The following is an 18,624-nucleotide window of genomic DNA, read 5'->3' as shown; positions in this document are numbered from 1 at the left end:
AGAGCTAAATTGTAGTGAAGTTGTTTAAAACCATCCACTCTTTCTTAATTCAACTGCAAATTCAGTACTGTATTACAAACAAGACCACTGAATAAACAACGCTGCAAGCACACAAAGGTTATTAGTAACTAAGTCTTTCAAAATCACTATTTGTTACTGAGAAAAGCAAACCTAGTGAAAAATTACCGACTACAAATTTAAATACCAGAGGCTGGGAGAACAAGTTAAAGACAAGCACTTCCCGGACTGAACACTAGAGAGAGCTCTGAATCGCAAGTTACTATAGATGGAGTAAGTAAAGAACCCACCAGCTTATACAATACATAATCCATTTCTCACCAGGCGTGTGCAGGGATGGCCTCAGTAGGAGGCTCGATCTTACCACTAAGCTGGCCAGACAACTCCTGAGTTCTGTTCATGCATTACAGTTTCATGACGTGTTTCCCTCTTCAAGCAGACACCCACTTCAAAAGAAATGTTAAAGTAGGGCTAACAAGAAAAGCTATTCAGTCTAAAAGGGAGCTTGGAGGCAGAGGCAGTGGTGAGCTAGTTAACTCTAAATCTGTCAGCAGCATTTTACAAAGCGGAAAGGAACTGACTAAATCACAACATGACTCGGAGCTGACGTCAATGTGCAGCTCGCTTGGAGTTTTAACTTTTCCACTTCCCCTGCTGAAACACGATTCCAGGAAATGTAATGACATCAGCCCTTTGAACTCAATTAGCTGCACAGACCATTTTAAATACAGGAGGAAAGAAACAAGTAGGCACACAAACATCCATAACACGCGGGTTTTTCCTGTTCTGTTTGTAGCTGCATTTGTCCACAGTAATGAAATCAGAACATGAACAGTATATACTGTATGTTTAATCTGTGGCTAGATTGAATTTGCAACAGGTTGCAGATGAAGTAACAGCTTATTTTAGTACGGCAGAATGGTATGCATATGAGAGAGAGACACAGAGATGGAGGGGAGGAGGAGAGGGGAAGAGAAGAGGAGGGGAAGAAGGGGGAGGAGGGGAGGGAGGATAGAGGGAGGAAGAGAGGATTAGTGCCTCAGTCAAGCAAGCAACAGAATATTGAGCAAAGAAACAATCACACTAAGATGCCCTAATGAAGTGAGCTGAATATATAGATGTATATTTCAAAAAAGTCTTACACCTAAGTGACTGGAGAGTAACAGTTTCTGAAACACTCAGATGTTCCTGAATACTTCCTAAACTTCAAAACAATCTGCACAATTAACTGAAAATCCCTCTTTAACATTCTTACCTGTGTCATCTCCAGTTACAGCCATAATGGGCTTCTGCAGACAGAACTGTCTTGTTTCCTCTACCACAGTTCAACATAAAGTGTTCCAAATTAGCAAGCATGTGCAGGATAAGCCGGAGGACTGACATCACAATGACATCACTAGCCTATCACTGCCATCAATTTGCTTTGTCACAGGCGAGCTCACTGAAACCCAAGCCCTATAAAAACTCTTCCTGTAATAAACCATCTTAATGCTCTTGTTTCTCCTTTTTACATAGAAATCTGTTTGAGGTGGGCTCTGGCAAAAAAAAATAATAATAATAATAATGTCTCTTTTAGCATTAAAAGTTACATGATTGTATCTTACAGGGCTACTTCTTTATTATTGTTGTGTCCAAGGCTTCTATGTAAACTAAGGGAGAATAAACCCAACATAATTTCCTAACTCATAGGAGAAAAAAACACTTGGAAATTAAAAAAAAAAAAAACACACTGACTATCAGCAAACAAATACCGTATTTCATAGTCACTTCTAAACTCACCAAGAAATATCCAGCCACCTGTGTTCACTTAACATTTTTATTTGCTGAGCCATTTGCTACACAATCAAAAAATCCAACTCTTCCTAAGGTGATACAGAATTTGCTACTTTCACTTAAAGGGAGCAGATAATTAAATTTTAAAAATTCACTGTGCCAATGGAGCAAGTATTATGTAGTATTCTCCCATAACTACTAGATTGAATCACATGAACTTGCTGATATTTGACCTTTCTGGCCTACAAAAATAGTTTCATGTGATTCAATCTAATACCTTATTTTACCAGATTAAACCCCCCTGAAAAGACATTTGTGATTTTGAAAATTCATAAATAAATCAAAATTACTATTTGTACATTTTTTTTAAATGTCACATTTTATTTGGATCACTTAATGAAGGCTTGGCACATAAAGAGAGCTGGATCATTATAGGAAATTCAGTGATTATAAGGTTAGACACAAAAATGGGCAAATGTTCAACCATAGAACAGACCATAGCCTGGAAAAAAATTATTGGCATTTCCACTGCAAAAAAATAAGTGACATGCCACTGAGACCTTTTGTCTTTTTTTTTTTTTTTTTTTTTTTGAGACGAATTCTCGCTATTCTCCCCCAGGCTGGAGTACAAAGGTGCAATCTTGGCTCACTGCAACCTCCGCCTTCCAGGTTCAAATGATTCTCCTGCCTCAGCTTCCCGAGTAGCTGGGATTACAGGTGCCCACCACACCTGGCTAATTTTTGTATTTTTAGTAGAGACGGGGTTTCACCATGTTGGCCAGGCTGGTCTCGAACTCCTGACCTCAGGTGATCCACCCACCTCAGCCTCCCAAAGTGCTGGGATTACAGGTGTGAGCCACCATGCCCGGCCGACCTTTTGTCTTTATCGGTGAGTTGTACAAAGCCCTTTCCCTTGTATGATTAGAATTCAACCCAACCTTATGTCAATGAAAGGACATCCCACCACATTTTAGCTGTATTTAATTTAATCATCTTCCAGTAAAGGATAAGGACTTTACACCTCAGATGCTCAGGAAGTAAAGTTTCAGCGGGTGTCCATGTTTCTAGTAATTCTCCAGGATACCTGACAATGGGGCTAGGGTTTTCAATTCAGCTGAAGATATCTTGGCTGAGTAAGAAAGCCTGGATGGTCACCTAGACATCAACCTCAATCTGGGGCTCCAGCAGGGACTCTTTGCTGTCCCAGTCACACCTGAGGGTTTGGGTCCAAGAATGCTATTAGTAAATTTTATTTCAAATTTCAGAAAATCAATAAGAAATTGATTTTTATGTCAGCATTTCTTTAAATTGGCACATAGATGCTCAATAAATATTGGTGTGAAAAAAAAGTCAAGGAAGGAAAGAAAGAAGGGAAATGGGTTGCTTAGTTGATTACTGCTCTTAGTAAAGTTTTAATATATTTCCTGGACCAGTTAATCTCAAGTCAATCAGCACACAGAACAAATCACATTTTCAGAGGAAGAATAGTTCACTTTCATTTGGTAAATGCTTACTGAACATTTATCACATGCCAGGGTCTGTGCTAGGTACTTGTCCAAATAGAACTTACCATCTAGCAAGACGCAGAGCCACAATACAACATGATGTGTGCCTAAGGAAGTACAGCAGGAACTCACAGAAGGTTGCCTAAGCCAGATGTGGAGGATAGGCAAGGCTCCTCGGGGAAAGTATTCTTATCAGGCAATCGTTATGTGTGAAGAAGGCCCTGGAGGGAGAGAGGGCATGGCCTATCCCAGGAAATGAAAGAAAGAGCTGTATTACAAAAGAGGGAGAAGTGGAGAGGTAGGCAGCTATTGAAGAACGCAAGGCTTGGATCAAGCAAAGATTTGGGCCACATGAAAGATCTGGAGCTTTGTCTAACAGGTCACAGACATTGATGGATGCTTTTGAGTGGATGCTATAGACTGAATGTTTGTATCCCCGCCCAATTTCCTCTGTTGAAATCCTCACCTCCAATGCAATAGTATTTGGAGGTGGGACCTCTGAGAGGTGATGAGGTCATAAGGGTGGCACCCTTGTGAACAGGATTACTGCCCTTATAAAAAAGACCCCAGACACCAGGTGTGGTGGCTCACGCCTATAGTCGTAGCACTTTGGGATGCCAAGATGGACGGATTACCTAAAGTCAGGAGTTCAAGACCAGCCTGGCCAACATGGTGTAACCCTGTCTCTACTAAAAATACAAAAATTAGCTGGGCATGGTGGTACATGCCTGTAATCCCAGCTACTCGGGAAGCTGAGGCAGGAGAAATGCTTGAGCCCAGGAGACAGAGGTTGCAGTGAGCTGAGATCACATCACTGTGTTCCAGCCTGGCCAAGAGAGTGAGACTCTGTCTCAAAACAAAACAAAACAAAACAGTGCAATGCAGTAATGGAGATGTTGGGGGCAAGAAACTGCTGTTTTTAAGAACTATCAGTGGCTCCCAGAATCACTGTGAGGAATGAAGAGTCTAGCTGAACTTTCAGGAACAATTCCCAAAAAACTGAGCCAAGAAGGGAGCTGCTTGCCTCTGGCATGATTAGGAGGATCAGAAAGCTGTTCCACAATAGCCAGCTTCCGGTGGCTGCTGGAGACTGCAGCCCACAGGGGTAGCCTGGGTCAGAGGGATAGCACCCAGGCCAGGGCCAGGGCCAGGACAGAGGGGTGTGGAGTGGCAGAAGCATTCATGGCTCAGCCAGGGAGAAGAATCTACACAGTGACTTTGAGTGGAGACTGGGAAGAATACGGGACAACACCCAGGTTTCTGGCCTCAAGCACCAGGTGGGATAGCAGTGGTCAATCACTGAAGATAGGAACAGTGGATTTCAGGAGTCAGAGGTATGTGTGGCCATCTAAGGAATCAGCTGGAGTCAGGACATAGTCACAGTGAACTGAAGCCAGCATGGGAGGGAGTCCTCCAGGGACTCCCTCCAGGGAGGGAGCTCAGCAGGAAGAGGGTGGGGGAGTGAGCCTGAGGATCACTGAAACACTCAGGACAGGGGCAGGGGAAGCTTAGCCCAGCAACAAGACTGACAGAGAAGCAGCAGAGAAGAGCAAGGAGGACACAGTCTCAGGAAGTGGAGGAAGCAGAAGTTGACAGTGTTAAATACTGCTGAGGCATCAGCCAAGACAGGCACTGAGAATCCACAAAGAAGCTGACAGGGCCCTTCAGTGAGATGAAGGGAGAAGAAGGGCAGGGAACACTGCCACTAAGTTCAGGAAGACAAGAATGCCCACTGGCCTTGCTGCGTTTAAACTGGAGCTCCTGGCCATGATTATTTAAGGAAAAGAAAAAAAAAGAAAAAGAGGAATAAAGATTGGAAGGAAGGAAACAAAACATCACTATTTGTATAAACATTCACATAGGGATCACAGACCGATTCACAAAGAATCAGTAAATTATTAGAAGTAATTAGAGTTTAGCAAAGTTAATAGATAAAAGATCATCTTAAAATAATCCGTATTTCTCTACACCAGCAACAATTAGAAAATACAATAAAAAATAAGGTACCATTGTAATGGCAACAAAACCCATAAAGTACTTAGGAACCAACTAAAGAAAGAACATGCAAGATCTCCGTGAAGAAAAATGTTCAACTGTTCCCTAAAACTTAAAGTATAATAAATAAATAAATAAATAAATAAAAGAAAAATGTTCAACTGTTTAAAGAAGTAAAATGAGATCTGAATAAACAAGACTTTCTATGGTTTGGGATAGGTCAATTTAACATTATGAAGACTTCAGCTCTCCCTAAATTAAATGCAGTCTTGGCCGGGCATGGTGGCTCACGCCTGTAATCCCAGCACTTCGGGAGGCCGAGGCGGGCGGATCATGAGGTCAGGAGATTGAGAATATCCTGGCGAACATGGTGAAACCCCGTATCTACTAAAAATTCAAAAAAATTAGTTGGGCGTGGTGGCAGGCGCCTGTAGTCCCAGCTACTTGGGAGGCTGAAGCAGGAGAATGGCGTGAACCCGGGAGGTGGAGCTTGCAGTGAGCCATCGTGCCACTGCACTCCAGGCACGGCAACAGAGCGAGACTCCATCTCAAGAAAAAAAAAATTAATGCAGTCTCATCATTGGTTTTATTATTATTATTACTACTACTATTTAGAAACTCAAACTTATTCCAAATGCATATGAAAGAATAATAGTGCACAAAAAGCTAACTCTGTATCAAACTGAGAAAAAAGACAAGGAGAACTTGTTTTATGAGATAACAAACATGTATGGCGCTGGCATTCAGAAAAAGATGAATCAGACAGAAGACTGGCCAGATCCAGGTGCAAAAGCAAACCTACTGTCTAATTAAGGCTGCCCCATACACCAGTGAGGAAACAACAAACCCTTGGGAGTGGCTCCATATAAGGAGAAAAAAGTTAAAAATGAATTCCCACCAAATACTATATACAGAAGTGAAGCCCAGATACATTAAAGACATAAATGTGAAAGGTAAAACCATAAAGCAAATAGAAGAAAATGTGGAAAAAAATCTTTGTGACTTGTGGAAGAAAAGTAATTCTTAAATAAAAACCCCAAGGCACAAACTCACGTGCGTATTGTGTAAAACATTAAAAATTCTCAAAACTCTGTTGTTTGCAGTAGATTCTTCCATGTAACAAAGATAAAATGAGAAGAAATAATTATTCTTTAAGATTATTCACTTAGACATAAATATGGTCCATGAGTATGGGGGGAATAGAAGAGGTGGCTTTCATTTTGCATTTCAAGAAAACATTAAAGTACTGGGTTCGTACTATGCATTTTTTACTCCATAAATGCCACCACCTCAGTTCTTTACACACTTTTATCATAGTCCACATTAACCCCCAAAATACCTGAGAGTATAATTATCAAGAGACTCATCAATTATAATATGCTTATAATACCTGCAAGACATTCGAAGTAAAAGAACTGATTTTACTTTCCTTAACATTAGTGCTGCCTGTAATCCCAGCACTTTGGGAGGCCAAGGTGGGTAGACTGCCTGAGCTCAGGAGTTCGCGACCAGCCTGGGCAATACGGTGAAACCCCGTCTCTACTAAAATACAATAAATTAGCCGGGCATGACGTTGTGCGCCTGTAGTCCCAGCTACTCAGGAGGCTGAGGCAGGAGAATTGCTTGAACCTGGGAGGCGGAGGTTGCAGTGAGCCGAGATCGCGCCACTGCACTCCAGCCTGGGCAACAGAGCGAGACTTCGTCTCAAAAAATAAATAAATAAATTTAGGACGGGCGCGGTGGCTCACGTTTGTAATCCCAGCACTTTGGCAGGCTGAGGTGGGAGGATCACGAGGTCAGGAGATCAAGACCATCCTGGCTAACACGGTGAAACCCCATCTCTACTAAAAATACAAAAAAAATTAGCCGGGCATGGTGGCGGGCACCTGTAGTCCCAGCTACTCGGGAGGCTGAGGCAGGAGAATGGCGTGAACCCGGGAGGCGGAGGTTGCAGTGAGCCGAGATCGCACTGCTGCACTCCAGCCTGGGCGACAAAGCGAGACTCTGTCTCAAAAATAAATAAATAAATAAATAAATAAATAAATACATAAACAAGCAAATTTTTAAAAAATTAGTGCTATATCCTAAATCCTAAGCGAATGGACCAAGAGGAATAGAATTCAATTAAAACACAGGAGTTTTGAAAGCTGTATTAAATACATCTATTATAGTTATCATAAGCACAACTGAATTAAAATAATGTATAACGCAAATCCAGTTGAAATCTCAGGTAACCCTAAAAGCTTAGGGCTACATCTCAACTTTTATTTCACTACTGACAGCTTCCATAAGAGCTAGAATGGATACTTCAGAATTCAAACAACTAAGAACAGTCAGTCAAAAAAACAAAAAAACAAAACAAACAAAAAACCCAAAGTCAGCATTTGTTTTGAAATGAGTTGCCTAGAAATTAGACTTGAAAGTAACAGCTGGGGAAAAAACCAAATTTGGGGAATCATAGCCTGAATACTTAAATTGTCATATATTAGGTAATAGAAATCTATTAGGTACAACATTTGCAACCCCCAAATGAAGGATACCTAATTAATTTAAAAATTCATTCATGTGGCCGGGTGCAGTGGCTCACGCCTGTAATCCCAGCACTTTAGGAGGCTGAGGTCTCCACCTGAGGTCAGGACGACTCCATATGAGGTCAGGAGTTCGAGACCAGCCTGCCCAACATGGTGAAACCCTGACTCTACTTAAAATACAAAAATTAGCCAGGCGTGGTGGCTCATGCCTGTAATCCCAGCTCCCCGGGAAGCTGAGGCAGAAGAATCACTTGAACCCAGGAGACAGAGGTGGCAGTGAGCTGAGATCATGCCACTGTACTCCAGCCTGGGCGCCAGAGCGAGACTCCATCTCAAAAAAAAAAAAAAAAATTCATTCATGTTTCTATCTCTCTTTTTCTATCATACTATTCTGAATTTGGCCTTTCTCCAGAACCAGTAAAACCTGCTAAAAGGCGAAAAATTATAAAACTTAATTTGCTGTTTAATGTATTAAAATATTTCTTCTGTAAGCCTTTTTAAGTGCCTCCCAACCCCCCACCATCTACCTTTGATATATTTCAGAAAACTATAAAATCACCACTCAATGGTGTGATATAGTAATCCATAGGTATTCTAAATGTATTAGATTAATAAAATATACCTTGAACAACAACCTGGCTGCCTGGGACAAAGAACTGCTGTGTGCCATCAGCTGATTGTGCTGCGTACTGTACAATTGTAGCACCTGGTGGAGGAGCTCCTGAATTTGTCATTGTTAATGCCTGCAGTCCCTGAACACCATCAGATCCTGGGTTAGAAATCTGGATTGTTCCACCTTGGGCTATAGCAACTTAACAGAAAAAGAAAAGAAATATTAGAGAATTTCAAGATTTATTTTTAATAATCCCCTATTGGAAGAATATACTCTGGGTCTATTTATTACCATTGCTTCTTTCTCAGGTTACCCTTATTTTCTATGCTGAATTGAGAAGGAAGATCAGCTTCATCATGGGACAATACTTTAGGAAAAGCTTATAAACACTTGAAAATATTTTATATTCAGAACTGTTTCAGATTCATAGAGCCCACGGAGTGTTCCTCCTCCTTAGCATCCAGCTAACTACATTACTCAAGAGGAAGAGTGGAGAAGGAGACAGGGAGAGTCCAGCTTCCTGGTTTTCTTCATTCTCTCAGATGTTTTTCCTTATCAACACCATTCTTCTACCATTTAAAATTCCCATTTAAGGCCAGGTGTGGTAGCTCATGCCTGTGATCCCAGCACTTTGGGAGGCCAAGGCAGGAGGATCACTTGAACCCAGGAGTTCGAGGCCAGCCTGGGCAACACAGGAAAACCCTGTCTCTAAAAAAAGAAAAGAAAAATTCCCGTTTAATATTGCAATTAAAATGAATTTGTACCTTCATTCAGCTAACTACTTTTCTAATTTGTCATCAAAAGAAAGTTGTTTTTAAGAAATACATAGGCAAGGTGCAGTGGTTCACGCCTGTAATCTTAGGACTTTGGGAGGCCAAGGTGGGCAGATCACCTGAGGTCAGGAGTTTGAGACCAGCCTGATCAATATGGTGAAACCCCGCCTCTACTAAAAATACAAAAATTAGCCAGGTGTGGTGGCAGGCGCCTGTAGTCCCAGTTACTCGGGAGGCTGAGACAGGAGAATCACTTAAACCCGGGAGTTGGAGGTTGCAGTGAGCTGAGATTGCGGCACTGCACTCCAGCCTGTGCAACAGAGACTCCGTCTCAAAAAAAAAAACCTACATATAATTATATATATGTTATATATAATTATATATAATATATAATTATATATAACATATTTTTATAATTTTTATAATTATATTTTTATAATTTATATAATTTTATATATAATATATAATTATTATAACATATATATGGTATATATGTATATGTTATATACAATTATATATAACATTAATTATATATAATTTATGTTACATATTATATATAATTTGTTATATATTATATATAATATATTATATATAATTTATGTTATATATTATATATAATTATATATAATATATTATATATTACATTATAAATAACTATATAATTATATATAATATATAACTATATATAACTATATAATTATATATATAATACATAACTATATATAACTATATAATTATATATATAATACATAACTATATATAACTATATAATTATATATAATATATAACTATATATAATTATATATAAAACTATATATAATTATATATAATATATAACTATATATAATTATATATAATATATAACTATATATAATTATAACTATATATAATATATATAATTATATATAATATAACTATATATAATTATATATAATATAACATATATAATTATATATAATTATATAATATATATAACTATACATAATTATATAACTATATATAATTATATAACTATATATAATTATATGTTGTACATATAACCAAAATTTTTAATATATTTTATTATAATTATGTCATATATGTTATATATAACATATAATTTGTATAATTTATATATAATTATATATTTATATATAAATATATATAAAAAACATATTTTGGTTATAAAGCTCAAGTCTAGAAAACTGTAACTTTTGCCATTTTGTCTATGTCAGGAGAATCCTGTCTATGTCAGGAGAATCCTGAAATATAAATTGTCAAGTTGGAAAGGTCCTTAAAAAGTAACTGTTACTAAAAGGATTTGTGCTACAATATTTACCTCTACCAAGTGTCTCAAATAACTACAGCTAATGGCAACAAATAGGAAGTAGATTTCCTTTAAATACTGAGATCTGCCAGTCATGTTTAAAAGTTAACATAGTAATTGACTTGAAGCTTCCAAAGAATAACTGATCAAATGTTTTGTTTCAAAATTTCACTCTAATAGACAAGTATTATTTAAAATATCTGAAAGGTCTGTATATTTTAACATAAAGATTCCAACTGCATCCTTTAAACAGTAGATATTAAATGGTACCAGAGGCTATGCTTTTTAAAAAATCACAAATAAACTAGCTAACTAGGCTTTACAATGAAGATTTTAAAAACACATCACCAGAATAACATGACATCTATACATCAATGTAAATACCTTACGGTAGCGTAACAGTAGGGTTTAAAATACACTGTGAATATTTTCAAGTCATTTCCAAACGTTTTTAATGGCATCTAGGCAAAAAAGCACTTGGCGATAACCCGATAGGACAAACCTATGAGAATTATGGAAAGAGTAACAACAAATTTTCACTTCTTTCACCTAAGGTGCCAGTGTCTACACAGGAAGATAGATTAACATTTTTAAAAAGATTTCCACATGCTGCGTTCTCTCTGTGTTTTATTTCACTGACAGGCCAGTGTGGCAGAAACTGAAGAGTCAGTTACAGAACGTCAACAGAGCTGAGGTTGAGACACCCTGATGTAACAGCACTTTATCTGGCTCATCTAGAGCAGTATTTTCTGTACACACTTTAAAAACAGGGTATTTTTAAACCATAGCTTTCCAAAGATTTCATGGGTCTCAGGATTCAGCCCTCACAGTAAAAGGGTTTGAGGGAGACCTAACTAACTTCTTACAAGTATGAAAATGTCAAAAGACACTGCCTTCTTGGCCCCTTGTGGCTAGACATGAGTATGTTTTCATATATTTGAATGTGTATTTTTCAGTTGATAATTAGTTTGATGTCACAGAAATAGTGCTTTAGAAAGAGCAGCCTAAGGTCAGGTAACCACAGTGTGTTAGAAGTACAAAGCCTAGGCCGGGCGCGGTGGCTCACATCTGTAATCCCAGCACTTTGGGAGGCCAAGGCGGGTGGATCACCTGAGGTCAGGAGTTCGAGACCAGCCTGACCAACATGGAGAAACCCCGTCCCTACTAAAAATACAAGAAATTAGCCAGGTGTGGTGGTGCATGCCTGTAATCCCAGCTCCTCGGGAGGCTGAGGGAGGAGAATCGCTTGAATCTCGGAGGCAGGGGTTGCGGTGAGCCGAGATTGCACCATTGCACTCCAGCCTGGACAAGAGCGAAACTCCATCTCAAAAAAAAAAAGAAAAAAAAAAAGGAAGTACAAAGCCTAGAACAGAGCAGCCACTCAATAAACAGAATGAATGAATGAATGAATGAATGGCTATCATTTCCTCATGACAGATGATATTATAAACAACTTAAGCCACCTGTGAATCATGGAGAGTTAAATGAGGTATGGTTTCAAATTCCAATCATAGAATCTAGTTTTTCAACACCAATGAAATTATCAAGCTTTTAAATAACGATCAAGTCAATCTGAGGTGAGAGTAGCTGCCTCAGGGGTAAGAACCCCTAAACAGGTAGATAACAAAGACCTTTACTTTCTTTTTTCTCTTCTTTTTGCTTTACTCATTTCCTTTTTTCTTTTCAGTAATGTTTCCCCATAGTTCTGATCAAAAAACTTTGTTTTCACAATATGAACAGCTGACACATCAAGAATCTGTTTCTCATTTTATTTTCTGGGGAAGTCATTATATAATTAGATATGGAAAACAAAAGCTAAACAAACACACACACACACCCCTCACACACTGGCTCTAGTGAGAAAACATTTCTACTGATTAAGTCAGGCATGTCAGCCTCATTTTCATTTTTATGCCAAAGGTGCTCGATTTTGTTGTTATCAAACGACAGAGGACCTTCCCATTGAAAATGTTCTCTCTCATCTGACAATAAACAAAATTTCCCAGTGCCTCAGGACACTGGAAATAGGTTTTATGTGGGCCTGTTTGTATTCAGAGATTTGAGGAGAAAACTGTTTAGGTTTCAAAATATTCAAGGATAGCATAACATGTGCTTTCGATAAACATAAATCAAGATAGAAAAAATAAGATGAAATTAACTGAATGAATTTAGACACATCTTCTATTTTAGCTATTTATTTATTTAAGAGATGAGGTCTTGCTGTGTTGCCCAGGCTGGTCTTAAACTGCTAGGCTCAAGCAATCCTTCTGCCTCAGCCTTCTGAGTATTTATTTGTTCATTTATTTTGAGATGGAGTTTCACTCTTCTTGCCCTGGCTGAAGTGCAACTGTGTGATCTCAGCTCACTGCAACCTCCACCTGCTGGGTTCAAGTGATTCTCCTGTCTCAGCGTCCGAAGTAGCTGGGATTACAAGTGTGCACCACCATACCCGGCTAATTTTGTATTTTTAGTAGAGACAGGGTTTCACCATGTTGGCCAGGCTGGTCTCGAATGCCTGACCTCAGGTGATCCGCCCGCCTCGGCCTCCCAAAGTGCTGGGATTACAGGCGTGAACCATCACGCCTGGCCCATGTTATATACTTCTAATCCTAAATTTATACACGAATTAATTAAAATACATACACATGTAAATGTTTATATTTAAAACTGCAATTGAAAGATTCATAAATGAAATCTCACTGCATTAACTTTAAAAACAGCAGCAAACAGACCTTTGTTCCAATGAATTCTCAGGTTTAAATTCAGAGTGACCATAAGAGAGTACCTATGAGTACCTGTACCTTAAAAGCCAAGAGGTGCATATAGCAGAAGGAACACTAAATCATGCTATAACAAGAATAGCAACACCGAAGTTTAAAAGCCAGAGTTACATTAAGTAGTGCCTTAAAAAATTTTGAAACAGTTGCCTTAGAGAAATGTAAACAATGTCACTATTAAGAACTGCAACTGGATTAACTTTCGAATGTGTAAGCCTATCATGTTCTAATTCCCCTTATGAAGAAGTTGAATTGGTGCTTATTCGTGAGCCTCCTGAGAATTCTGAATTCTTATAAGGAGTCCACAAAGTTCACATTTTTCTTTTCATAATGGTGCAGTTTAGATCGACCCACTTACCTTTCGTGTATAAGAATTCCAGAAAGATGAGTTAATACTCTAATAAGATTCCTCGTAAAATACAGTAGGCACAAGCAGAGACAAGGGTCATTTATGGGAAAAAAAACTGAAGTCTTGGGTGATCGTCTTTAATTGGTACAGGAAGAGGTTGGGTATAGTAGGATGGAGGATTTAAGTAACCTTTGTTTCAAGAGAAAATTTAATGAATTAGGAAGCTTCAAACATTTTAATTTCCTCGGTTGCTTTTACAAATTCACTCATTTACTGCATATCTTAACTATCTTATGCAGCAAGTAACATTCTTTGTTAATTCTAAGGCTATCTCTCTCCTGCCATCTCTTGGGTATATGCTCCTGAAATAAAAGACTTTCTTCGACCAGCTCAACTGTTATGCAACACACCTATCACTAAGATCTGTACTTCCAGTGAGGATTCTGCAGGTACAGCTCACTTACTTGGTGTTGTAATAATGGATCCCTGTCTATTTTATGCTCTTTTTTCCTATTCCCCAGGGAGCAGCCTATTCCAACTTTCACTTTTTAGTTTTTGTGATAATAGTAAGTCAATATAATAAGGCCAACTTCTGCCAAATATCTTTCAACTATTAAAAATGTAACTGCTTGTATATGGGAAAACTTGAATATACTTTATTTCTTCAACTTTGATACACATTTAATTCTTTTAAACACCAGCTAACTCATTATTCCAAATTAAAAATAACTAATAAAATACTAATCTTGGAAAAAAAGAAATAAAAGCAAAGTTTGGGGGAAAGCCATCCATGGATAAAAGCTGAAGAATTAAACCTAAAAAAATTTTTTATAATAAAAGGTTATGAAAGAGCATTAAAAAAAACATTTACAGCTCAAAGGGAAGGAAAAAAATAGGAAAATCTCCAGAAATTCTAATAAAATAAGTTCCTCTATTCAAAAACCAAAGGACACTGGCAATTGTTTCCATTTCTAGACATTCTGCTACAACATTAAAGCATTAATATCTGCTAAGTTAGTTCTATAAGAAATAAGATCAATAAAAATGGATGTTGTGTGTGTAAGTATATGTTTACCCTCCAATTAAAGTAAACGTCTTCTAAAAAGTTTGAATGTTGTTAGTATTCACTTCTCAAAGAATGATCTACATATATTTCACTAAATGTCCCCAAAATGCATTTTTAACAAAAGAAATTCACATTGTGTGAACAAATGGCAATTTTTACCTGCAGACTGTACATACAGAACTGTAACTTCTCATCAGAATAATTTCTAGGATCACACTGTATAGACTCAAATTAAGAAACCAAAGTAAGAAATAGTCCATGACCTCTTATGTGGCAAACAGACAGATGTGTTTTTTTTGTTTGTTGTTTTGAGACAGAGTCTCACTCTGTTGCCCAGGCTGGACAGTGCAGTGGTGCAATCATAACTCACTGCAGCCTCAAACTCCTGGGCTCAGGAAATCCTCCCACCTCAGCCTCCTGAGTAGCTGGGATGAGCGCATACCACCACACCCTGCTAATTTTTAAAATTCTTTTGTAGAGACAGGGTCTCACTCTATTACCCAGACTGGTCTCAAAGTCCTGGCCTCAAGCAACCCTCATGCCTAGACCTCCCAAAGTGGTGGGATTACAGGTGGGAGCCATCACAACACCTGGCCTAAGATCTAATTTCTAAAGATGCAGTTTTCTAGTTCTCAACCAAAATTCCTGACTCCGCTCCTCTCATCCCCCCCACAGACACACAGAGTGAGGTTTAAGGCCAGCCCCCTGCTGTGAGCTGGCACGAAGGACACAGGGAATGAAGCTACTGGGGCTGGCTGGAGGGAAAGTTCAATGAACATGTATGAGACAATGGTACACCTAACTTAATTTCTCTGTTTCATGCCAATAGTAGCATGTCTTTTTCCCCCTACTTTTACCCGTTATCTCCTTTGTCTTCACAGGAACCCCAGAGTTTGGCAATTTAGTATTATTCCCACTTCAAAGACTAAAACCTGAGATGTGAATTTAAAAAGGTTCTTGCTCTGATCATTGAGTTTGCAAATGGCACAAAGATGGTTCCTTCCCCACATCCTCTCCAGCTTCAACCCCATACATTTTCACAATTTCAAATTTTCAGCTAATAATCTAGACAAGTTAACCCTACAGCATCTGCTTCCCTATCAACTTGTAAAGGAATCACTGCTTCTATCAGAAGTCCTAAGTAGCATTAGGATATGCCAGAGAAATGTTACGATGACAGCATCTTAGTGGTTCCCAACACTTTGAGAAGTCTTAGTGTCATTTCAGCAGTCACTTCCAACCTTTTCCCTGTCATTAAACAAACAGAACATGATGACATGTGTACAGCCCACTGGGGTAAGCGGATGGAGCTGCTCAAGGCCAGGGCTGACCAGCCAGGAGGTGCCAGCAGCTCCTGCCCAGCCCCTCTGGGGACAGAGGGACGAGGCACTCAGCATTCTCATAACCTGCGTGCTGTGCTGTAGAAGCTCATCAGCTGGCATATTCAGTTTTACAGTTCTAAAACCCACCAGAGATTCCCAGTGTGCCAGACAAAAGAGCATGTAAACGAGAGAAGTAATAAAAAAGTGACAATGTAAACCTCAAGGTCTATTTCTTACAGATGGTGGGGAGTTTTCTTTTCCTAACACTGACTTTGGACAAGTCTACTGGGTGCCATGTCAAACATGCGAATACACTACACCCCGGATCTGCTAGGTATCATGGTAGGAGTTCCCCTCAATTACCAACAGAGAATGTATTTAATAGTTTACTACTGCAAATCTACCACTGCTACAAGAAAAACTCTAAAAAGCTCCACAAAAATAATGACTATATAAAGTCTTCTCATACATTAAAGATTATAGCTTGTTTTAGTAGCCAGGACTTAAATTAAGACTTGAGATTTTTTTTTCTTGGTATTGCTACTTTTTAAAGGAAAAACAAAGAATATATCTAAAATCTTAATACCTTATTTGTATAAACACATTATTTAATATCACATATATTCCAGTACCTAAGTAGCTCTTTTTAAAGTCAGAAAACTAAAATCATGAATCTCTTCAACAACATGACTGCTGTCAATATATTCGGTCAATTACTTTGAGGGCCTAGGGTAGCAGAGTTTACAAAACTCACTTTACTTCATATTGTAATTACATGGGAAATTGATTTAGACAATTTCCATGGACAATTTATACTTCAGAAAGGACAGGAATATCACATTATTCCAGTACCTAACGGGCTAGCTTAGGATATGTGATATCCCTATCCTTTCTCCTCCTTTTTCTTTTCCTTCTAGCGCTTGCTTTTTACGTATCAAACATTCTTCTTTTGGGAAAAAAAACTAGTGCTTTAATCAGAGCAAAAAGCACAGAATTAACAGTCCATTAAAATGCACAAGACTGAATGTGAATGTATCTGTTTATTTAGAGCTTTCAGTGTGTAAAATTTCAAATAAAATTATCTATCCAATTGCTACAGTTTAAAAAATTAAATCATTTTTCCATTCTCTTTTAGGAAAAACTGTAGCACAAATTAACAGAGTAGAGAGTAGTGAAACATTGAAAACATACTTTAGAAAACTCTTAGATTAGTAAGTATAGTATGTAATTGTGGGTAACAAAAGCCAACAAGAATGAAATACAGACATTTATGTTTGCATGCATCATAAAGACAACAAAAACAATGTTTTACTAGAGATTAATATAAACATGTAAATAGGAAAAATTCTCCCTTTATTTTTACCCCAAAATTTTCTTCTATATTCAGCAGTCAAAATTCTTACTTTTCAAAATTATATGACAGCCGTCAATACAAATATCTCACTTTTTAACATATACTTTCATTCTATGATACAGTTTAGGTATTAGTGATGCATTTTAAAATGGAACAATTTAATGCCAAAACCTGAGTTGCTTCAATATAACTAGAGAAGGCTTAAAGCTAGCACTGTATCATATCGAATTGCAGCATACATACTGTATTGCCCCGTGCTAGTCTGATATATGCTAGTTGGTACTGCCATGGTAGCAATGCTAGGTGGTGTTCCTTCTTCCTCTGATCTTTCTTCTTCAATCTTGGGAACACCAGGCACATCAGAGGACAGTTCATTCAGTATTTTCCTAAAATACAATTTAACAATGTAAGTCACGAAGATACATGAATGAGTCTTAAAACAGAAAAGCTATAAAGGAAGAATTGATTTGATGTATAATTATTCTACCATTTTGGAAAAAGTATCTTTACATTAGGGAACTTGGTTAACTTACCTATAAGAGGGTCTTCGTGAAAGGATTTCTCTACGTTTATGAGAATCAATTACACCTTCTGATTCTGCAGATTCATCTGTCTCTGCAATTGTTGCTACCTATAATACAAGATTTTCTGAAATGTATCATAAAATATATGCTCTTTTCCCTCATTCAAAAAATTGAGGCTAAGAGTCTGCATGTGCAGCACTGAGCGAGGAGCTGTGGAAGCAACTGAGCAATAGAACACAGTGAATCTGCGCTAAAGGAGTCTGGCTCAAGAAAGGAAGCGCAGACGCAAACATTTCAGTTATAAAACAAATGTGTGTGGAAAGGAATGATACGGGTACTCTATACTACAGAAATACTAGGGAAAGAGTGGTTGGGATGTCAAATGAGGCATTGCAGGAAAGAACAAAATGTAAAATACCCAAGACCTAAGCTCCTCAACCTCCTCCTGCTCCTACGGATCCAGGAGGGAGCCAGCGAGGGGCCAACGCAGAAGAGAGCTCCCGGATCACACTGCTCTCCCCACACTCTCACAGCTGGCGCTGGTGTGAGCTGGGTCTTCACATTAGCCATCAGATAGGCCCAAGACAGAATATTTAAGTAGATAAGCAAGTCAGTAAGCAAGCCTGGGTAAAATCAGGATTTCTATTACAAGGAGTAAGTTAGGGCTTGGTGGCGGTGGGTCTTGAAGATCCAAATAAAGAATTTCTCCTTAAGAGAA

At 38.3% G+C, this 18,624-nt stretch overlaps 1 protein-coding gene across 50 annotated transcripts in view; it reads right to left on the bottom strand.

Moving 5' to 3' along the window:
- The window catches only part of CREM (cAMP responsive element modulator), an 89,951-nt gene that overhangs the window by 15,918 nt on the left and 55,409 nt on the right, over nucleotides 1–18,624 (bottom strand). For 27 of the 50 annotated variants that reach the window (XM_009245263.4, XM_054523190.2, XM_024253408.3 and 24 more), the window contains 3 exons: nucleotides 17,916–18,013; nucleotides 17,626–17,768; nucleotides 8,445–8,633 (listed from right to left, as the gene is read on the bottom strand). The exons of 4 other annotated variants lie outside the window; for them this stretch is intronic. In XM_009245263.4, coding sequence (XP_009243538.1) covers nucleotides 8,445–8,633; nucleotides 17,626–17,768; nucleotides 17,916–18,013 — 430 coding nt within the window. Of the gene's footprint in view, nucleotides 1–1,273; nucleotides 1,482–8,444; nucleotides 8,634–17,625; nucleotides 17,769–17,915; nucleotides 18,014–18,624 lie in introns of those variants that run through there. 19 more of the 50 variants (XM_054523195.2, XM_054523194.2, XM_054523200.2 and 16 more) reach the window with 6 other exon arrangements.

Source organism: Pongo abelii, chromosome 8, assembly GCF_028885655.2.
Source record: "Pongo abelii isolate AG06213 chromosome 8, NHGRI_mPonAbe1-v2.0_pri, whole genome shotgun sequence".
Taxonomy (NCBI): Eukaryota; Metazoa; Chordata; class Mammalia; order Primates; family Hominidae; genus Pongo; species Pongo abelii.
The sequence above is the reverse complement of the archived record's forward strand: the minus strand, read 5'-3'. Positions and strand labels throughout refer to the sequence as shown.